Genomic DNA, 24153 nt, shown 5'->3' with positions numbered 1-24153 from the left:
ACTCACATATGTCTTCAATCTGCCAGAAGTTAACTTTAAAAAGGAGTATGTTAGTAGGTCATTAGATATTTAAGTTCAAAATTTACAAAACTTTTGGGATGTGAAGGTTATAAAAATGCCTTGTTTGTTATTCTAATCTGAAGAAATTATATCCAATATTGTATATATAAATGACAGATAATCAAGAAATATTTCTTTAGCATTTTAGTTAGAATACCTTGTACTATATAATGCAGCCTTAGTCAATACTTCATTTATCACCTCGTTGATTTTCAGTATTTAAAGAGTAACAGAAATGCCAAATATACCTGTTAAGTTTATAGGGTATAGATTTGCATAGACAAACTTTGTTGCTTCCTTATAATTCATTGATTTTCTACTTGATTTGCATTAAATAAATTATAAGAATAGAGTTAGCACTAATAGTATATCTGATTATTTTTCATTGTTAATATTGCCAAAACTTTATTGGTAACTAAAGAGTTTAAATAGGGTAATTTATTTTATATTTATAAAGCTAGTATACAAGACATGCCATCACAAGTTGGCTATTGCTCATCTTTAATTTGAATACAGAATTTGAAATGGACATGTTCCATGTGGATTACCAAATTATTTCAAGCAACAAAACTCAAGAGCTAAAAACATACAAATATATCTGAACAATATCCTTGGGATAATGGACATTTCTCAAATGGGATTTTTAGAAAATTAAATGTGCAGAGGTGATAACAAGAAGACATCTGAGCCCAAAGGTAATGTCTAACAGATGGGTATCATAAACATTTGCCAGATCAGCTTTTGAGAAGACAATGCTATAATCAATCAAAAAGATGTACTTTAGGTTTTCAATGGGTGGTTGTTTAAAATACTCAATTCCTTTCTATTGAATGAAAGTGGGATAACTAGAAATGAATACAGCTAGTAGAACCTTCAATGAAGAATATTTTGAAGAAATAAAGTTTAAAGATGTCATGAACAACAGGCCTAAATCATTCTTTGATAGTGAATTTGGCAAAAAACAAGTATTCAGATTCTTAAGTATAAAATGAAAGAAATTTATTTGGGAGGAATCACATTAACATTTAAAAATTATTATATTTTTTACATGTAGTTCAACAACAAAAAATGTAAATTCATGGAATATTAAATATAAAATATCCAGAAGTTACATGGAGATAATATAGTATAGTGATTAAGTTTGGGAATTCTATAGGCAGAGCTCCTCAACTAAATTTCCATATCTGCATTTATGAGGTATGTCACCTTGGGCAAGTAACAACTTTTCTGTGCTTTGTTTTTCCTCCTCTTCTCACTGGGGATAATAGTACTTCCCTCATAGTTATAGCTGTATCTGCTGCTGCTGCTGCTGCTAAGTCGCTTCAGTTGTGTCAGACTCTGTGCGACCCCATAGATGGCAGCCCACCAGGCTCCCCTGTCTAGTCAATAGTAAATAAATGTTAGCTATTATTTTTCACTGATATTTAATGTTTAAATAATGTTAAATATCTCTGTGTGCCTTTTAATAAAATCTAAGTCCCTTACTATAGTCCACCTCATCCCTGTCTAGCTTCAAACTTTACCTCTCATTTTGTACAATTCTCCTTTCTTATCCACCTCCAGCCAAATAACTCAGCTGAAGTCTTCTCTTAGGCCTTTGTATTTGTTGATCTATCTGCCTACAGTCTGCTACTCTCAGATCTCTTATTATAATTCAGATACCAAATCAGGTGATAGCTCCTGAGACACAGTCCTTGAATGAACTGGATATAGTAGACTCATCTTCCATACTATGTATCCTATCACCCTATTACAAATTATTTCTACATGCAGTTCTTTTATCTTTTGTTAACATTTTTCCTTTTCTGTCTTGTCTCACTAAAACATTGGTTCCATGTGAGCATGAACTTTGTCTTTAGTGTTCTCTTCATCCCCAGAGCAGAAACAGTTCCAATGGAGACAGACAAAATTTAAACCTATGATTCAATGAATAACTTCTATGTTGATACGTTAATTCCAATAGAGGAATAAAAGAGAAGACAGGATTTATGGACCAAAAAAGGAGTGACATTTCTACAACTCAGCCTTCAGAGAGAAATACAGTGAAAGACATCAGATTAAGGAATGCATTCTTGAATGTGTATTGAGGGGCTGAGGGGATCTGGCTAGAGTAACCTATTAAGTTCTGCTAACTTCTATTATTGAATTATCCAGAGCAGAGTGATGTATTATGGAGGATATTGTATTGAGATGCTAATTTCTGATCTGCTCTTCTAACTTTAGAAGAAGGCAATGGTAATTTTCTCTTACTGTACTCCCCTACACTGTCCAGGAAAACACAACTACAGATTTAATTAATTTGTGTTGTATAAAGCACCTGAAAATATGTCTCATCTAGAACTGGTTGTAATAAGTTTCAGATTTCTCAAGGGCAAGCATAATTATTAGCCATTTCTGAAAAGAACGGAAGAGTGGTCTAATTCAAGGAGGGAGTTAATTCTGAGAGGCTGGAGGGATGGAAGAGCAATTGGATTCCCTAATGTTAGTCAAGGTCTGACCAAGTTTGTCACAGATGTTTTATATCCAACCCATGTGGCCATCCACGCTTCATTTCTCTAAATCAAACTAGAGTTGACTAAGAAACTAATTTTGGAGAAGAAGGTTATCTGTACAAAAAACTAAGTAAGATTATTCTTGACAACTCTAAAGGATGAAGACTGAAAAGATTTAATTTGCTTCAGAAACGTAAAGGAATGGGACATTTTCTTCCTTCAAATGTGGTGTAGCATTTTCATACCAGGTGTGTTATAATTTATTTATTGGTGAAGGAAAGACAGAGAAACTCATGGTCTTCTTAGTAGAGTATAACTAAAACTGTTAATAATGGGTGAACCAAATGCTTTTCCTTTTTAGGCACTCAAGGGTCTCTGTACTTTCCTGACACCACTAATCATAGAGGCATCTATTAATACGATATCTTTTAACTTATTTTTTTTTTTGGAATATCTGTTACAGCTGTGCATCGTAGGAGACACTGTACACTGTCTTCTCAGTATATCTTTTCTTCTCCCTCATGAACAAAATCTTGATTTTGCTTCCAGCAATAACTGAAGCATATCAGGCAGTAGTATATCATGATAGTCAAATAATAATCCAATAATTTAGTCTGACAAATACTTCATTTTTCCAGCTTTCCTTGCTGGGAAATTTATCCATATAGCCCTATTTTGGACAAAGAAGGATAACAGAATGTCTGACACAAATTTTGTACTCCTGATGAAAGGGACATATACGATAAACAGTACCTCCTTCTTTTTGCCTTGAATATGCCCAGTGTTAAAGCAGCCATCTTGTGACCATGTCACAACAATCATGAGAACAAGAAGTGAACAAACTAGGAATGCCATAACAAAAATGGAGCATGGCTCCTTGTAACCTAGGTTTAGCAACTGAATCAGGACCTGCTTACCTTTTTTCTCTTCACAGGTCTTATATAATTAACATAAATCCTGGCTGTTTAAGCCATGGTTAAGTTTACTACTGCTGCTGCTGTTTATTTGCTAAGTTGTGTCCGACTCTTTGCTGCTCCATGGACTATAGCCCACCAGGTTCCTCCATGGTATTTCCCAGGCAAGAACACTTCAGTGGGTTGCCATTTTCTTTTCTAGGGGATTTTCCCAACGCAGGGATCAAACCTCCATCTCCTGCTTGGCAGGCACACTCTCTGGGAAGGCCCTAGGTTTACCTTGAAGCCAAAAGCAGCATCTCAACTGTTTCTACTAGTCCATTTGCTATTCCTAGTGATTACATAATGAATGGACCAATAAGACAGTTGAAGTAAAATATAACCTAAAAGCTTGTTCTAAAATATCTCTTCATTTTAATCTCAGCCAAATGCAATTCTATGACTATCATTACATAGACCAGGTGTAATTAGATAAGGATAATCATAAAAAGCCTGCTTATGCTAAACCTAGAATTGTGAGAAGCTAGGCAAATGGGATTAATCTGAATTAAGTTATTTACTCTATTTGCCTTGAATGTGCTTATTTAGCCTGCTCTTTCTAATCTCGGTGCTTTTCTTTATCCTGTTCTCTTTGCCTGGAATACAGTCACCATTTCTTTCTGTGATCCACCAACACAATCTTTAATACTACCTCATTCATGAATCCTAACCTGATCTGCCCTAGCCAAATTTCCTCTCTACTGCCTCTAAATCCTCTGAATATGAATACTAGAACTCCTCTGCATCTCATAGTGTTCTCTCAGATATTCCAGAAACAAAGGTGGAATAATTTTAAGGGGAACATACCACAGAATGGCAGAGGTGGGATTAGAAATAACTGGACACAGGGATCCAAACACAAAACATATTCTTTTCCATTTTCCCCCATGTCTGCACACTTTAGCAAATTCTCTTGTGTTCAGAAGTTAATTACTCCATCTAAGAATTTATGGAATATACAATATGTGGCCTAGTAGAATCTTCTATATCACACAAAAAAAAACACTTTATAAAATCAGTATTCAGAGTACATGTTAATTTACCAATATATGTGGAAAGCTGCAATTGATCTAAAACTGACTAAAGGCATTATGAAGTGAAATGGCCTCATGAAGAATTATGCATAATATGCTTGAAAGAAAACCAAAACAAACAAAAAACATAATCACAATACCATGTGATAAGAGCTATATAGCTGTGGATATAGACTACTTCAAAAGAAGTGTTAAAAAGTAGACTAACTGCGGTTGAAGGAGTCAGGGTAAGCCTAATAGGGAAATGTTTGAAATGGTCTTGAAGCTGAACAGTTCAATTGATGCCACAGGTGGATGGGGCATACTGAAAGAAAAAAGAAGCCTGGGTACAGGATTCTAAGGCTGGAAACCAAAGTATACTTGGAGAATGAGAAGTAACTTCCTTCAAAGATAGGAAATGCATGGTTAACTATTAAGATCATTGCAGGTATATGCTCATAGAAAGGCTGCCATTGTAAAACTCAGAAGTGACACTTAGGAACAAATACAGTTAATAGCTGATGTGCCACTACTTCCAGGGCCTTCCTCAACAAAGGAGCTTAGCACATAGCCATTGAATCAGAAAATCTTAGAAGCATTTACTGACCTGGTGAATATTCAGAGACACCTTTGAAGTAGATTATAAACATTTAATTCCAGATTTGAGATTGAAACATTTTAGTTTCAGTTCTGAGACTGAAAAATATTTATAGATGTATGTCTGCCCTTTTTTAAAAAAATAATTGCTTTTATACTCTTTTCCCAATTCTACAGCCTTCCATCTTCATAATGATGCACATCCTTTAATGAACAGCCAGAATCATTAAGAAAAAAAAATAACTTCAAGTATTTTCTTTTTAAGCGTTTCTTTCTTTCTTTTTCTTTGATAAGCACAAGCAGTAGTTCACAGCAATGACAAAGAAGTCAATGATTTTACTCATTCCAGTCTCCTGAGCATCCTATACAATTTCAAATTCAGGTATGGCTACAAAATCCAGTATCTTTGCATCAATAATCTCACGTTACATAGAATTTAAATACTAGAAAAGGAAATTTAGGTTTCCTTTTTTAACCTCATTGAAATTTTAGACAAAGAGAAATATAAAATGATGCAGAACAAAGAAAGACCATTATGTAAACACAGAGCCATGACTTGAAAAATGTCACTAGCCCTGTCAGAGAAAAAAAAAAAAGGAAAGAGGAAAGCAGATTAAGAAACATTTGCCCTTCTGAGCACATGGCAGCGATTATATTTGAGCAATAAGCCACAGCACTGTTACTTTTAGTCCATCACAAAGAACTATCTGTAAACACAATTTGCTTGGATTTTCATTTGTCTTTGGGAGCAATTCACAGGAAATCACAGTATATACAACAGTTCTCAGGGTTTAAAAATATGTATTAAACATCATTTTGTTAATTTAACTTGTGTTAATGATGTAACAATTCTAGCACAGGTAAGGAAAAAAAAAAAAAACTTGAAATAAACAAGGAGAAAGAATCATATCTCAGTACTATGTCTCTTGACTGTATTTTCACAAACAATAATTTGATTCCAATTACCTTTTGAATCCCATGTGAATATCTTTGATGCTGTAACCTTTTCAACTTTCCAATTTCTGTAAGAATTTTCATTCACCTGACTTCTTGAGAAACTTTATAGAACTATTTTGATTTTTTCAAATATTCTAACAGTAAAGACTACAATTTAATTCTCATTTATATAATTAGTCTACTTCTTATTATGATACTGGTAAATAAATTCATTTTGTTCATATAACAATTGATGTAACCCACTTATGGTTTTCAATGATTCTCAGTCTATGAGCTTCTACCTGTTTAAGTGTCAGTAAGTTGATTTGAGTATAGCACAATAGTTCTATATAAATTTATTTTTAACAAGACAATTTAACAAAAAAGCAAAACAAACTAAAATCTTAGCTATTCTTCAGTGTAAAATCATCTGAAACCATCCAGTTTTCAGTAAGGGCTGGCTAACTATAACTAATACACATATACTGTGTATGTTTTGCAGTGACAGGTAGGAGCTCAAGCACTGTGTTCCCATTTATTAAAAAGTTTAATTGTACTTCTTAAATATTTCATGGGGAGAATATTGTTATTTTAAAGTACATAAATAAATAAGTTCAAAGTCACATATTACTTAAACTTTCTGAACCTATTGTTTCAACAATAAAATAGTAATAGCTAGATTACCTGTAATTTTTGAAGTTGTTAGGGTCAAATATACATGGAAGGGAGTTGTAAACTTCAAATTGATAATCAAATGTTGAATATTACTTCATGTGGTGTATTGCAATTACTAATAAATATTTAGCATCAGTGTTTGGCCAATTTTTTTTCTCCCAAAATACTTACTGGTATAGACAAGTTGAAAGCCTTCATCCGTCCCTTCAGAATCAGAATTAAATTCTAACCAGAGCTGGTTTGAAGTACTACTAAGTGTCAGTCCTCGCATAGACGCACCAGTAAAAGCACCTAGGAGATGAGTTGTTTTATCTTTTCCATCATAAATCTGCAAAATATATTTAAAATTAAAATGAAAATGTGTAAATAATAAACAATTCTGAGCATGTATTTATATTTATGAAGAAAATGAGTGATTACACTCCCCAATTCAAGTCATTACATGTTTCCCAAGAAAAACCTCATATATCATTAATTGATTTTACAATTAAGAGTTACAAGTTACAAGTAAGAGAGTTAAGACTCCACATGGATAATTTTACTATTTCAAGCTCAGTAGACACTAAAAGTAACTGGAGAAGGCAATGGCACCCCACTCCAGTACTCTTGCCTGGAAAATCCTATGGACGGAGGAACCTGGTAGGCTGCAGTCCATGGGGTCGCTAAGAGTCCAACACGACTGAACGACTTCACTTTCTCTTTTCAGTTTCATGCATTGAAGAAGGAAATGACAACCCACTCCAGTGTTTTTGCCTGGAGAATCCCAGGGACGGGGGAGCCTGGTGGGCTGTCATCTCTGGGGTCCCACAGAGTCAGACATGACTGAAGCAACTTAGCAGCAGCAGACACTAAGTAACACTCAAACTCATGTTATAAAGTTTTTGCTTTTATTTTAAAAACAATGTTTTTTTATGGCAGACAATTTAAAATTGAGCATTGATTGGTTGGTTGTTGTTCTGAACTTTCTCAAGGGCACCAAACACCTGGTTTTCTAATAACATGATTAATATAAAATATACTTGCTTCTTTGTACATTCTATTTATCCACACCTTTTAACTTATTTAATTTTTGACACTTTAAAAATGCTAAAACGGTGCTAAATGCTTTTAGAAACTGATTTAACAAGGCAAAAAATACAAAACAAAACTGATACTTTCCCTAAGATCCCTACCTCATTCCCATTCTTCTGAAGGTGTAGCTTCTCATTGTCCTCTAATTTGCTTTATCTTTTCAAAGCCTTATAGACATTTCTTCACGTCAGTAGATATAAATTCTTGCTTTTAAGAACTGGGTAATATTTCATCCACTACACTATCACAACTTGCTTTACCATTCCTATATTAACAATTAACATTCCTATATTAACAAACATTTTTGCCACTAAAAGTGATCCTGAAAAAAACACCTTTTACATATTATCTCACATTTCTCTTTGGTACTTGTATTTCAGTAAGAAAGGTTTCATATATTTAATACATTGAATTTGGGTGCTCAAATGTAGGTGTATTGTCAGATTATTTTCCAAAAAGTGTACAGTAATTAAACTGAGGATTTGCCAACACTGCATATTGCCATTCTTTTTTAAGGCATGCATTTTTAGTGTGGTAGCTATTATTCCCAACAGTGTGAAAATTAGTCCTTAGAGTTGATAAAACCTCGATGACGATGATTTGTTGACCTACAAAGACCAACTCTAACTGACAAATCTCATTCCACAGTACTTAGTTTTATGAAGTTGAATCTGGGGGCTCCTTCTGCAAATGATAACAAATAGAAAAATTTGAAAATACTTCTGAAAGTTACTTGTATTTTGCCAAAACTTTCTTACTTCTGACCTATCATAAGAGTAAAAATTATGTCACTAAACTTCTGATCTGGTGATCTTGCCAAAGCACCAATGTTCCCCCATTATGTTCATGTCACCTAAGAGATGATACTTAGATGGTACATGATGGAAGTTTTATTATCACTACATTAATTTGTATGATATATGTTTCTTGTGCTAAATGGTTGGATTTAACTTGATTACCTATTTATAATGTTTTCTAAAATTTGTAACTAAAAGCTAATGTATAACTTTTTTCTTTTTATCAAATTATCCCTATAAGGTTTTAGATTATGTTTATATTAGAAAATTAGATTATAAAAAATTACTATATTTCAAAATCTAATTTATTCAAATAAAATAGTGAGATTTTTGATCAGTGGATTCAAGGTATTCTTCAATCCAAGGAAATGTTCTTGAGTTTTGGTTTATTTAATTATTCCCTGTATATTTTATTACTTTATTTCCATTTTGAATGCCTATTATTTACATATTCAGTCTCCAAATTGCATTGCAATTCTTTTACATGTTTTTCTTCTGAAATTTATCTATATTCCCTCTATATTATAGCTTATCTTCCACTGGAACTTTCACATTAACAATTGAATTTTCAACAGTAACTAATCTCTTTTTATACCTTCTATTAAAATCTTAAATTTTAAGTTCTACTAATAGGACAGTCAAGTTCTAGAAAGTCAGTCTGTCTGTCTGTCTTTGCCTTCTTCCCTTTCTTTCCCCAGTCTCTGTTTTTGGTACTCAAATTGCATTATCATATCAAGATTGTTGGGAGAAATATCAATAACCTCAGATACGCAGATGACATCACCCTTATGGTAGAAAGTGAAGAGGAACTAAAGAGACTCTTTATGAAAGCAAAAGAGGAGAGTGAAAAAGCTGGCTTAAAACTCAACATTCAAAAACTAAGATCATGGCATCTGGTCCCATCACTTCATGGCAAATAGATGGGGAAACAATGGAAACAGTGACAGACTTTATTTTCTTGTGCTCCAAAATCACTGCAAATGGTGACTGTAGCCATGAAATTAAAAGACGCTCACTCCTTGGAAGAAACGCTATGGCCAACCTAGGCAGCATATTAAAAAGCTGAGACATTACATTGCTGACAAAGGTCCACCTAGTAAAAGCTATGGTTTTTCTAGTGGTTATGTAAGGATGTGAGAGTTGGACTATAAAGAAAGCTGAGTGCCCTAGAATGGATGCTTTTGAACTGCGGTGTTAGAGAAGACTCTTGAGAGTCCCTTGGACTACAAGAAGATCAAACCAGTCCATCCCAAAGGAAATCAGTCCTAAATATTCATTGGAAGTACCGATGCTGAAGATGAAGCTCTGATACTTTGGCCACCTGATACAACAAGCTGACTCATTGGAAAAGACCCTGATGCTGGGAAAGACTGAAGGCAAGAGGACAAGGGGATGACAGAAGATGAGATGTTTGGATAGCATCACCAAGTTGATGGACATGAGTTTGAGGAAGCTCTGGGAGTTGGTGATGGACAGGGAAGTCTGGCATGCTGCAGTCCATGGGGTCACAGATTCGGACATGACTAAGCAACTGAACTAAACTTATAGTTTTATATTTTCTTATTAAAGATATAGGTTTTAAATATCCCAAAGACAACAATGCTTTTATTTAACATGCTTTATAAATGTAGCTTTGTTCAGAGCCCCTAGTATTCTTTTCTAACAACATTTTATAACTTTTCTGCCCAGATGTTGTGAAGTCTCCAGTACCTAGGCATTTCCTGCTCTCTCCCTTTGTGCCTGTGTTAATCTAAAGCTTCATATTACAACCATCCAGCCTCCACAAATTTATTTATTTGTTTTATTACCAATGAAAAGGAAGTGGAATCATATTTCTTATGAGTGAGAAATAGAGGAAGTGAGTCATAAAATCAATTCAACATGCTCACTAAATTTCTAACAGCAAACATCTTACTGGTCTCCCTTTTCTTTTCAAAAGGTCTTTCTGTCATTTTTTTTTTAAATGTGTTGACTATTTAAGGAATATTTGACTTCTCGATAAAGGGCTGTATGGATAATTCCTTAAAATTATATGGCAGTACCAGGAACCCCTCTTGGAATCTAATTAATCATACAAATATAGTTCTGTTAGTTATCAGCAAGAATTTGTCTTCAACAAAGCCAAAGCAAATGCTGAGGTTGTTAGGTCAGGAATATTTTTGTTTGTTTGTCTGAGTACATAAGAGTCAACTTTTCATTTCTTAAGAATAGCACTCATGAGGAATAATTCAGAGACAAAGAAACATTGCTTGTCAGGAAAAACAACCTTTGTGTTTGAGTTTCAAATGTCCAATGTGCTCATAAATCGACTTCTGAATACAGTTATATTATGACTCTATATATGCTGTAGCTTATAAGTCCTGTGGTTGGAGGTACACAATCACAATCAAACCATGTAACCAACTGACCCAGTGGACCTAATTTGTAGTTAATACTGTCAAAGTAACCACATAGGATAGGCTTCCCCGATAGCTCAGATGGGAAAGAATCCTTCTACAATGCAGAAGACCTGGGTTCATTTCCTGGGTCGGTAAGACCCCCTGGAGAAGGGAATGGCAACTCACTCCAGTATTCTTGCCTGGAGAATGCCATGGACATGGGGTCATAAAAGTTGGACACGACTTGAGTGACTAACACAACCACATAGAATTTTTTCCTTTTATTTCTCTTACTGCTAACAAACATATAATTTCATTCATATGTTAAATATAAATAAGTTTTCTTGGATTCAACTAGTTCTGCTTTCAAGTGTGGATACATTTTAAGAACTTTCAGTTTGTCAAAAACAACCAAATAAAGGGGAAATATAAATAAATAATAGTTGCAATTGAGTAAATGGAAATTGAAATTTACTTTTAACTTTAAAAAATGTCTCTCCTAATTTTTTTCCTCAAATTTTCAGTGGTAATAATAATAATAAGAGTTTAACAATAGCAGATACCCTTATTTCACTCCACATATATAACCCTAAGAAAAATTTTAAAAATAACCCAATTGTCTGCCATAAGAGATATTTATTTATATTACTTTTTTCAAGACAGAAGCAATTTTGCTTTTTCAAAAGAAACTTTATTTAAGAAATGATTTCTAAATAATCTTTGAAGAAGAATTTATGAAAAAGGAGCTAAATTTTCAAACGAAAATAATTATCTTAAACTCAGCTGGGAGAATCTAATTTAGCACCAAAGCTAACTACCATTTATTTAACAATGTAAAGTCAAAAGGCAGAAAACAAATAATGCAGAAGCACCGCTATAATTATCAAAATTAAATGAAGTGTGATCATTCAGCTATGAAATTTTGGAAGTGTATATAAATTCTTAGGTCAAAATGAAAAGCAACTGTTAATTAGAAGGCTTTAAAAAAAGAGAAGAGTTTTATAGTTATGATCAAGTCAATGCTGTTTAACCTGTAAATAAAATACTTCAGTGTATTCAAATATATATGAACACATAAAAGCAACAAGGAAGGAAAAATCAGTGTATATAGTCAAAGACTAATTATGTTTGAAATGTATATGAATGCAAACATACAAATAAGAAAATAAAACAAACAAAATATGTCTTACATTTTATAATAAATTTATGGTACAGAGTGATTATGTCAGGTTTGATCAGAATCTCATAGAAACGTTGAGGTTATTATTTCTCATTTCTTTTCTATTTAAAATCAGGATATTTAAGAATATTTTTATTTATTTGAGCTTATTTTTTTTCTTTTTCTAAATGACGTTATTATTTTTGAGATATGTCTTAACATCTGTTTTTAGTTTTCAGAAATTTAGAAAGCTAAAAAGAATAAGGAAACTGTAATAGCATACAGAAACTCAGAGAGGACTTGAGCGCTCCCACGCCCGCACAGGAATAGTCTCACCTATTTAGTGCTTAATGCAGATAATGAATTACTTTTATGTCAAATGTAGAATTCAAGTCTTCTCCAGAATTAATATTGTGAAAGGTATTGCAAGCTTTAATAACATTAATGAAGCTCTTTGAAAAGACTAATTTGTTATAAAATTGCAATTAATTTGGTAGTCTTACACAAGAACAGATGAGAACTTAATATTGCCATGTTTCAATTATCAAACCTTTTGTAACGAATCAGGGTTTGACATTTGTTATGGTGTACAGATCATCCTATTTCTAAAAGGTCAAACTCTATTATGATGAACTGCTTCAGTCAGTTCAGTTCAGTTCAGTTCAGTTGCTTAGTCCTGTCCAACTCTTTGAGACGCCAAGGACTGCAGCATGCCAGGCCTCCCTGTTTATCACCAACTAACCAGAGTTTACTCAAACTCATGTCCATTGAGTCGGTGATGCCATCCAGCCATCTCATCCTCAGTTGTCCCCTTCTCATCCCACTTTCAATCTTTCCCAGCATCAGGGTCTTTTCCAAGGAGTCGGTTCTTCGCATCAGGTGGCCAAAGTACTGGAGTTTCAGCTTCAGCATCAGTCCTTCGAGTGAACACCCAGGACTGATCTCCTTTAGGATGGATTGGTTGGATCTCATCGCAGTCCAAGGGACTCTCAAGAGTCTTCTCCAACACCACAGTTCAAAAGCATCAATTCTTTGGTGCTCAGCCTTCTTTATAGTCCAACTCTCACATTCATACATGACCACTGGAAAAACTATAACCTTGACTAGAATGGACGTTTCTTGGTAAAGTAACGTAAAGCTTTTTAATATGCTGTCTAGGTTGGTCATAACTTTCCTCCCAAAGAACAAGTGTCTTTTAATTAAATGGCTACATTCACCATCTGTAGTGATTTTGGAGCGCAAAATATAAAGTCTGTCACTGTTTCCACTGTTTCTCCATCTATTTGCCATGAAGTGATGGGACTGGATGCCATGATCTTAGTTTTCTGAATGTTGAGCTTTACACTGACTTTTTCACTCTCCTCTTTCACTTTCAAGAGGCTCTTTAGTTCTTTACTTTCTGCCATAAGGGTGGTGTCATCTGCATATCTGAGGTTATTGATATTTCTCCTGGCAATCTTGATTCCAGCTTGTGCTTCCTCCAGCCCAGTGTTTCTCAAGATGTACTCTGCATGTAAGTTAAATAAGCAGGGTGACAATATACAGCCTTGACGTACTCCTTTTCCTATTTGGAACCAGTCTGCTGTTCTATGTCCAGTTTTAACTGTTGCTTCCTGACCTGCATACAGGTTTCTCAAGAGGCAGGTCAGGTTGTCTGGTATTCCCATCTCTTTCAGAATTTTCCACAGTTGGTGGTGATCCACAATCAAAGGCTTTGGAAAAGTCAATAAAGCAGAAATATATATTTTTCTGGAACTCTCTTGCTTTTGCAATGACTGAACAGATGTTGGCAATTTGACTTCTGGTTCCTCTGCCTTTTCTAAATCCAGCTTGCACATCTGGAAATTCACAGTTCACGTATTGCTGAAGCCTGGCTTGGAGAATTTTGAGCATTACTTTGCTAGCATGTGAGATGAGTGCAACTGTGTGGTAGTTTGCACATTCTTTGGCATTGCCTTTCTTTGGGATTGGAATGAAAACTGACTTTTTCCAGTCCAGTGGCCAGTGCTGAGTTTTCTAAGTTTGCTGGCATATTGAGTGCAGCACTTTGACAGAATCATCTTTCAGAATTTGAAATAGCTCAACTGGAATTCCATCACCTCCACTGGCTTTGTTCATAGTGATTCTTCCTAAGGTCCATTTGACTTCACATTCCAGGACATGTGGCTCTAGGTGAGTGATCACACCATTGTGATTATCTGCTTATGGATACTCAAAGCTGTTGTTGTTGCTAATGATATAAGATATGTATTAGAAAGTATATTCCCACTCATTACTCTAATGAATTAGCAAATAAGGTATTATCTGAACCCAAGAGCAAAAAAAGTAACATCAAAAGAGAGAAATTACACATGTACATGAGCATAATTATTCAAACCTTCAAATTATTCCTGCTCATGGATACTAGAATTTTCAATTTGGCCATTTGTTTTATAGGTTGCTTAAGAATTTATATAATTTTTGCAATGAGTTGAGTTAGACCTCAAATTTTGAAAAAAAATATTTTTTCAAAATATTTCAAATCTACAATGTTCTCTCCAAAGATAATATGTAACAAAAGAGAACATTTGTTTGTACTCAGATCTTTATATGTCTTTACAACAGTTATATAATGTGTAATCAATTATAAGAGCTAGTGTGCTTCAGTGAGGGAGTTGGGAGTGGAATGAAGGGTCAGGTTTTCAGGAGCCTTAGCTTTGTGGTTCTGTTGAAGTCCCAACTCTACCTTCAAAGCTGACTGGCATGTCACACATCATTTTACTTCTGTGATCCTCAGTATAAGAAAATAGGAAGGGTTTTATGAGGCCTAGTAATAACACTCTGTGATTTGGTTGTCAAATACAGATATTTTCCCTGGTAGCTCAGCTCATAAAGAATCTGCCTGCAATGCAGTAGACCCTGGTTTGATTATTGGGTTGGGAAGATCTTCTGGAGAAAGGATAGGCTACCCACTCCAGTATTCTGGCCTAGAGAATTCCATGGGCTGTTTAGTCCATGGGGTCGCAAAGAATCAGAGACGACTTTCAACTTCACTTTCTATTTCTGCATAAGAAATAAGTCTTTAAACTTCAGAATGCCAACTATAGTAAAGAGATTGTCTTTTGTCCCCCCGCTACATTCCTTTATCTAAACATAATGCTTAGCTTTTTTCTGAAAATAAAAACAAATACAGCGATAACAAAAACATAAATAGTAGTTCTGATTAGTATTCAAATTTTGTCCAATTCAGCTGACAAGCAGAGCAACTTACTATTGACTGTTTAAAGCCTACATATGATAAACACCATCTATAAATGTTAATTAAAAATAATTAATTAAGTTATATAGTTTGAGTGATGGATTGAGAAGTTCAATATTCTTGCCTACTGAAAGTAATATAACCAAACAAAGATATATTCATAATTCCCAAACCTGCTGGTCATCACAAAATCTGGAGAGCTTTATAAAAATCCTTAATCCCAGGTGGAGATGAACTGAATCAATTTTCCCTAGATCTACTGAAACTCAACTTAGTTTGGTTATAGATCAGTTCAGTTCAGTCGCTCAGTCGTGTCTGACTCTGCGACTCCATGAACCTCAATATGCCAGGCCTCCCTGTCCATCACCAACTCCTGGAGTTCACCCAAACCCATGTCCATTGAGTCGATGATGCCATCCAACCATCTCATCCTCTGTCGTCCCCTTCTCCTCCTGCCCTCAATCTTTCCCAGCATCAGGGTCTTTTCAAATGAGTCAGCTCTTTGCATCAGGTGGACAAAGTATTGGAGTTTCAGCTTCATCATCAGTTCTTCCAATGAATATTCAGATAACTAAGGTGTTTATGAGGAGGAGGAGGGAGAGAGAAAGTGGGTGAGTGAGTAAATGAGAATCAACCTAAATGATGGGTTCTCAGAAAGGAAAGTTGTGTGTGTGTGTATAGAGATATAGATTAAAATACATACTTTTTTTATTATTTGTTTTGTTCTTTGCTCTCAGTCAAAGGATAAAAGGTTCTGTAATAGGCTAATTGTTTTTCTTATTTCTTCCTATGTCCTAGTTGGAATGGAGCAAAAGAAGTGATTACTAAGTTTAATACTGGAAAGTCCTGTGGATGAGGATGGCCTCTGATGGATTCAGTTCAGTTCAGTTCAGTCACTCAGTCATGTCTGATTCTTTGTGACCCCATGGACTGTGGCACGCCAGGCTTCCCTGTCCTTCAACAATTCCCAGATCTTCCTAAAACTCATGTCCGTCAAGTCGGTGATGCCATCCAACCATCTCATCCTCTGTTGTCCCCTTCTCCTCCTGCCCTCAATCTTTCCCAGCATCGAGGTCTTTTCCAAGGCATCAGTTCTTTGCATCAGGTGTCCAAAGTATCAGAGTTTCAGCTTCAACATCAGTCTTTCCAATGAACACCCAGGACTGATCTCCTTTAGTATGGACTTGTTGGATCTTCTTGCAGTCTAAGGGACTCTCAACAGTCTTCTCCAAAACCGCAGTTCAAAGGCATCAATTCTTCAGTATATGGTCCAGATTTCTTTATGGTCCAGGTTTCACATTAATACATGACTACTGAAAAAAAAACCATAGCTTTGACTAGAAGGGCCTTTGTTGGCAAGGTAATATCTCTGCTATTTAATGTGCTGTCTAGGTTGGTCATAGTTTTTCTCCCAAGGAGCAAACGTCTTTTCATTTCATGGCTGCAGTCATCATCTGCAGTGATTTTGGAGCCCAAGAAAATAAAGTCTGTCACTGTTTCCAGTGTTTCCCCATCTATTTGCCATGAAGTTGTTAGGTAGTTAGAATAGGAAAAAGGAGTCCAGAATGGTGGTGGCTAAAAGACAAGGAAGGGAAAAGCCTGCAAAAATAGAACAAAGGAAAGTCCGAGGACCAGAGTGAGGACCTCAGGTAGAACAAACAGCACTCCTGGCTAGCCCAGTTTACATAGGGCAAGCCTAGTGGGTGGGGGAGAAAAAATATATAAAAAGAGGAGCCAAAGGGGCAGATCTCTCTTCCTCTCTTTCTCTCGCTCTCTCTGTCTCTCTCTTGCTCTCTGTCTCTCACTCTCTGTCTCTCTCACTCTCTCTCTGTCTCTCTGTCTTTCTCTTGCTCTCTCTCTGTCTCTTAGATCTCTCTCTACTCTTCCCGTCTTTTGGGTCGGCATGCCCTCATGCCTCAAGGATATATTTTCCTTTATTTTCTAAATAAAACTGAACTGTAACACGGATCTGTAACACTGATCTGTCTAAGAGCTGTGACACAGTCTGTCTGTCCAAGGTCTGTCTGAGGGCTGTAATGCTGGTCCATTGCTTCAAATTTTTGTTGTGACGATACAGAACTGAGGAAATTACACACTCGAAAGGGATGGGACTGGATGCCATGATCCTAGTTTTTTGAATGTTGAGTTAGTTTGCAGTTAGGCAAATTACCTTCCATCCTGAGAGGACTCTGGGTTTACCAGTTTCTGAGAATTAATCATTTGTCCACTGCAAAGTACACGGTCTACTTGTGCATGCCTAACTGTGCCTGTGTCAGTAGGTATCTTTGAACTGATAGTTGTTCTTGGGGTTATTGAGAAGAATAACATATAGGCATTTTATATTTTATATTGGTGGAGAGACCATGAAGACAGACAGTGTTTAAAAGCCCACCCCCAACTGTCTCTATAGAGTGACTTACCAAAGTTATTTTAAAATAATAATTTAGAATAAATCCCAGGTTAGACTATTAGTAGGAGGATGATTGAATTGGTATGCTTCCACGTTAATATCTAGTAAATAATCTTTTTAACTTTGGAAAACATATTTATTTTAGGAAAGATAAAAATTAAAAAAAATTCTGGGAATATATATTTTTATTCTTTCACTCATGAAAGAAAAACCACTATTTAATTAAATCCACTACGGAGCTTGACATTGAGTTTTCCTGCCTTCCTTTGTCTCTCACCATCAAATCCCCTCACACTGTCACTCATTACTGAATTCCATTCTTCCTCAAGGTAATACACATAACAAATGCATGTGACCTTATTCCAAACAATAAGACATTAAACAGAAAGCACTCTGAGAAACATAGGACTATTTTTTAACAGGTATCACCAATTATTCCAAATGGATTTTCCAAGTAATAAACATTATTTAGTATGGAAAATTAATATATAAGTTTCAAGCAACATTGAGAGGAGAAAAATATTTTAGGAAGCATCGTGGTAGACAGGGGGAAGCATTTCCTGACTTTTAACTTATAAATGCATGTTTATTATTGTTACTTATGTGATACAGATTAGCAGCTACACTCATACTTCTGATCTATGTCTTGATACATTTTTTCTTTCCCATATTTAGCCAGGAAAAAAGAAAAGAAAAGAAAAAGCACTGGCTTACTTCTAAGTACAAGGTTTCCATTAATCTCAGTTTGACTCCAATTTAGCAAATAAATTTATTTTTAACAGGAAAACCCAAACAATGAGCTAGAAATTGAAGATATTATATACAAAGTGAAGTTTTGTTGCCTATAGGGCAAAAGCACAAAAAACAAGAATGGCTTTAAATTAATAATAAAATTGTATACATCCAGGTGTACTGAAGGAAATCTTTCCCATATCTACATAAATGCTGCAAGCATACAGAACTGTTTGTGTTAGACAATCAACAATTATCACCAAATTAATATTATTTTTAAAAGGACATAACTTATAATGTTAAAATCACCATTTCAATAAAAATCCCCCACCCCAATCTGGGATATCACAATTTTTTTTTCAAGATTTGTGAAAATAGAATACCATAAATTTCTTAGCTGGATTAAGGACATTTTGATAATGAGAAAAATATATGTGATCATTTTTTAAATATTTATGTGTGATTTTATAGAAGTATTTACCGTTATTCTAATAATCTATATCAACGATATTTATCAAAATATTTAATTTGCAAAACATGGATCAATAAATATGAAAATATATATTTACTGTACCATTTTCAAACAAATTTTTGGCCACACCATGCAGTCTGTAAGATCTTAGTTACCTGGTCAGGGATAGACCTGGGGCCACAGCAATTAATGCACCAAGTCCTAACCACTGGACCACCAGGGAATTCCCCTTAATTATATCTTTAAATGTGATCATTTCAAATTTTTAAAATAAATGTAAAAAATTACTTACATGTTTATTATTGACAGAGTATACTTTTCTTAAATAATGTATAGATATTGTTAGTTTGATTTGTTCATAAATTATAAAATGTTCATAGTCATAAATGCATAGAGTTTTCCTTGTATCAACAGAGTTAAATAAGTTACTTAAAAAAACATCAAAATATAAATAAATAAATGACCATTTATGGGTTAATTATGTTTCGTAGATAAATAATGTATAATTTAAACCTATGAATGGCAGAATAAACTTATGGTAGATTATATACACACATTAATGAATACTTAATGATTAAAATGATCACAATATAAATATTCTGAGTTCACTTACCTTAAGAACATCTCCTTGTGCTAAATGAAATGTTCTGGCTGAAATATTGATTCCCTTTCCTGCTTGAACCTGAATACTATAAATGCATTCATGGTTGTTTTCATAGTTCAGTGGATAATTTGGAGAGAGCAAAATGCCTTCATTATTTGTTGCAGATGCACCACATTCAGCTGCAGGTAAAACAGAATATTGAAAAAACACAGTTTAATAGAAAGCATTATCATTTAAAGTAATGTAAAGTATGTAAGTGTAGATGTATTTTACTTTAACTAGAGTCTAACATGAACAAAATGTACAGAATGGTTCTGTGTTGAAGATGACTCATTCCCTCTCAAACAACAGATGGGAAGAAGGAACTACTACACTACTGCCCTGTACAGAACACTTGTACATAAATAGAAATAAACAATAGTTTCAGTATTTTCCGGCCTTGGATGAAGGGACAGCATGGAAAAAGAAAAAGAACAAAATATTTTTGGGATGCATTTTAAGTTTGTAGATCTCTAACTAATTTACTATTTTAAAATCTATTTACTTTAAATTATAAAAAAAAGTAAAGAGATCAATTTTTTAGAATGATTCTTTTTTTTTTTTTAGAATGATTCTTAATCTTTTCATTTTTACCTTTTTTTGAACTTGCCCCTTCTTCCTCCCACTAGTCAGTTTTTTTTATGACCCAAGAACTTCAGTAACAAAAAGTAGAATAAACACTACAGTGTCTTTGAAAATGAATATAATAGATAAAACCCACAAACCAATCAATAATGGCAGAGGTTTGGGCATCTTTGGAAATTCTATTAATTTTCCTAGTTTCAAAGATAGAATGGATTAAGGCACTCTCTAATCAGCATATGCTACTGCTAACTCTCCAGGACTAACTTTGCAAAATTTTAGTGTCTAACCACTTAAAGAGAACTATGAATTTCTCATTTTTAAAAATTTAATTTCAATGTATTACTTTAAAAAGATTGTAGTAATACTGCAAAACCAAATGAGTTTTTATAATTCCCAAACATGCTCTTTAGGTATCAGAAATTCAGTGAACTTCTCAGCTTTCTATCTTATGTAATAACTTGCTTCATATTATCATTCCATAGGCCAGGGAGAGTCACATTATTCAAGGTTATTACTTTTTAGAAATAAGATTTTTAAATTAATGCTTCATGGGAAGAGTCATAGGAAGTATACAACAAATACACAACAAGGTAGAAGATGATGAATTGCTTTACTTTTTAAATGCTAAAACATTAACAATAATCTGGCAGAAGAAAAAGCACATGTATACCTGTGATGGATTAATTTTGATATTTGGGAAAACTAATACAATTATGTAAAGTTTAAAAATAAAATAAAATTTAAAAAATAAAATAAAATGGATAACCAAAAAAAAAAAAAAAAAGAAAAGGCTAATGAGGAACTGAAAATGATCAAGAGGGAGTAGTCAGTATAATATCAACATAGAAAAAAATAATAAAACTAGTGATGTGATGCTAACAATCAACTAGTAACATGACATATCACCTAGTAAAGCTCCTTCAAGTGACTTTTAAGGTAAAAGAAAAACGAAAAACTTTACAGACTTTCAATATTGATTTAAACTATATATCTTATGTAGCAGAAGATTTTGTTTCCTTGAAACTAAATTGTCCTTCACAACATGAATATGAAACCAGCTGATAGAGCACAAACTTGTAGAGATTCCTATGCTTTTAATTACACTATGAAAAATGAAGTGTTAGTTGCTCAATCATGTCCAATTCTGCAACCCCATGGACTGTAGCCTGTCAGGCTCCTCTGTCCACAGAATCTCCAGGCAAGAATACAAGAGTGGGTTGCCATTCCCTTCTCGAGGGGATATTACCAACCAAAGGATCATGCTGTGTAATAATTCAATTTGCCTTCACCTCATATCATCTGAATTACTGAGAAATTCATCCATATAGGACACCATAACATAATACATCTTTCACTTAGTGGGAAGAAATCATTTCTATTTTATTTTTAAAAAATTTTTACTGGAATGTACTTGACTTAAAATGTTGTGTTAGTTTCTGCTGTACAGCAAAGTGAATCATATATATATATATATATATATATACATACATATATATATACACACATATATATATATATATACACACTCTGTTTTAGATTATTTTCCTATGCTGCTGTGCTGTACTGTCACTCAGGCATGTCTGACTCTTTGCGATCCTATGGACTATAGCCTGCCAGGCTCCTCTCTCCATGGGATTTTCTCAGAAAGAATACTGGAGTGAGTTTCCATTTCCTTCCCCAGGGGATCTTCCTGACCCAGGGATTGAACCTGCAACTCCTGCATCTTCTAACCATTCTTTGCAAATGGTTAGAAGTATGTATATGTTAATCTCAGTCTCCTAATTTATACCCTCTTCCCCTCCAGTGTGTTTCCCTTGTGTCTCAGCTGGTAAAGAATCTGCCTGCAACGCGGGAGACCTGGGTTCGAACCCTGGGTCGGGAAGATCCCTTAGAGAAGGGAATGGCTACCCACTCAAGTATTCTGGCCTGGAGAATTCCATGGACTGTATAGTCCAAGGGGTTGCAGAGTTGGACATAACTGAGAGACATTCACTACACTTCACTTTCACTTTCCCCTCAGTAATCATAAATTTATTTTTTATATCTGTGACTCTATTTCTATTTTGCAAATAAGTTCATCCATATCATTTTTTTTAGATTCCACATATAAGCAGTATCATTTCTCTGTCTGATTACTTTACTCAGTATGATAATCTCTATGTCTACCCATGTTGCTGCAAATGGCATAATTCCATTACTTTTTATGGCTGAGTGATATTCCGTTGTATATATGTATCATATTTTCTCTATCCATTCATCCACTGATAGACAATTAGGTTGTTTCCAAGTCCTGACTATTGCAAACAGTGCTGCAATGAACAGTGGGGTGCATGTTTCTTTTCAAATTATGGATTTCTTGAGATATTTGCCTAGGAGTGGGATTACAGGATCGTATGGTAGCTCTATTTTTAGTTTGTTAAGGAACCTCCATAGTGTTCTTCATAATAGTTTTATCAATAATAGTTGTACCAATGTCCCACCAACATTGTAGGAGGGTTCTCTTTTCTCCACACTTCTCCAGCATTTATTGTTTGTAGATTTTTTGATGATGGTCATTCTGACTAGTGTGAGGCAATATCTCATTATAGTTTTGTATTGCATTTCATTGATGATTAGTGATGTTGGGCATCTTTTCATGTGCTTTTTGGTCTTTTGTATTTCTTCTTTGGAGAAATGCATATTTAGACCTCCCACCCATTTTCTGATTGGGTTGTTTGTTTTGATATTGAGCTGAATGAGCTGTTTGTGTATTTTGAAGATTAATCCCTTCTTGGTCACCTCCTTCGCAAATATTTTGTATCATTTTTGGGTTGTCTTATTTAAGGTTTCCTTTGCTGTACAAAAGCTTTTAAGCTTAATTAGGTCACATTTGTTTATTTATATATTTTTATTTTCACTACTCTAGGAGGAGGATTGAAAAAGATCTTCCTGTGATTTATGCCAGAGAGTGTTCTGTCTGTGTTTTCCTCTAAGAGTTTTATAGTATCCAGTCTTACATTTAAGGCTTTAATCCATTTTGAGTTTACTTTTGTGTATCGTGTTAGGGAGTGTTCTAATTTCATTTTTGCTTTATTTTATACATGTAGTGGTCAACCTTCCCAGCATCACTTATTGAAGTGACTTTTCTTCATTATATATTCTCTCATTCTTTGTTAAATTTAAGTGATCAGAGGAGCTTGCGTTTGTCTATGGACTTTATGCTCTGTTCCATTGTCTATATTTCTGTTTTTGTGCCAGTACCATGCTGTTTAATTATTGCCACCTTGTAGTACATTCTGAAATCAGGGAGCCCGATTCCCCCATCTCTGTTTTTCTTTCTCAAGATTGCTTTGGCTACTTGGGTTTCTTGTGCTTCCAAACAAATTGTAAACATTTTCTGTTCTAATTCTGCAAAAAATGCCATTGGTATCTTGATAGGGATTGCACTGAATCTATGGATTGCCTAGGATAGTATGGTCATTTTGACAGTACTAATTATTCCAGTTTAAGAACATGGTATATCCTTCCATCTGTTTCTGTCATCTCTGATTTCTTTCATCAGTATCTTATAGTTTCCTGAGAACAAGTCTTTTGCTTCCTTACATAGGTTTATTTCTAGGTATTTTATTATTTTTGATGCTGATTGTTAGTGTATAGAAATGCAAGACATTCCTATGTATTAATTTTGCATGCTGCAACTTTACCAGATTCATTGATAAGCTCTAATAATGCTCTGGTAACATCTTAAGGATTTTTTATATACAGTATCATGCCATCTGCAAATAACAATGGTTTTACTTCTTCTTTTCCAACTTGGATTCCTTTTATTTCTTTTTTCTCTCTGATTATTATGGTTAAGACTTCCAAAACTATGTTTAATAAAAGTGGCAAGAGTGGACATCCGTGTCTTGCTCCTGATCATTTCTATTTTAAATTTTCCTGCTTTCCTCCTCACTAGCTTAC

At 34.4% G+C, this 24153-nt stretch overlaps 1 protein-coding gene across 2 annotated transcripts in view; it reads right to left on the bottom strand.

Annotated features, from left to right (window-relative positions):
- The window catches only part of CSMD3 (CUB and Sushi multiple domains 3), a 1467857-nt gene that overhangs the window by 393019 nt on the left and 1050685 nt on the right, over window positions 1-24153 (bottom strand). For both annotated transcript variants that reach the window (XM_027561290.1, XM_027561291.1), the window contains 2 exons: window positions 19597-19766; window positions 6898-7054 (listed from right to left, as the gene is read on the bottom strand). In XM_027561290.1, coding sequence (XP_027417091.1) covers window positions 6898-7054; window positions 19597-19766 — 327 coding nt within the window. The remainder of the gene's footprint in view (window positions 1-6897; window positions 7055-19596; window positions 19767-24153) is intronic.

This window comes from Bos indicus x Bos taurus, chromosome 14 (genome assembly GCF_003369695.1).
Source record: "Bos indicus x Bos taurus breed Angus x Brahman F1 hybrid chromosome 14, Bos_hybrid_MaternalHap_v2.0, whole genome shotgun sequence".
NCBI lineage: Eukaryota > Metazoa > Chordata > Mammalia > Artiodactyla > Bovidae > Bos > Bos indicus x Bos taurus.
Note: the sequence above shows the minus strand (reverse complement) of the source record. Positions and strands in the feature narration are given on the sequence as shown.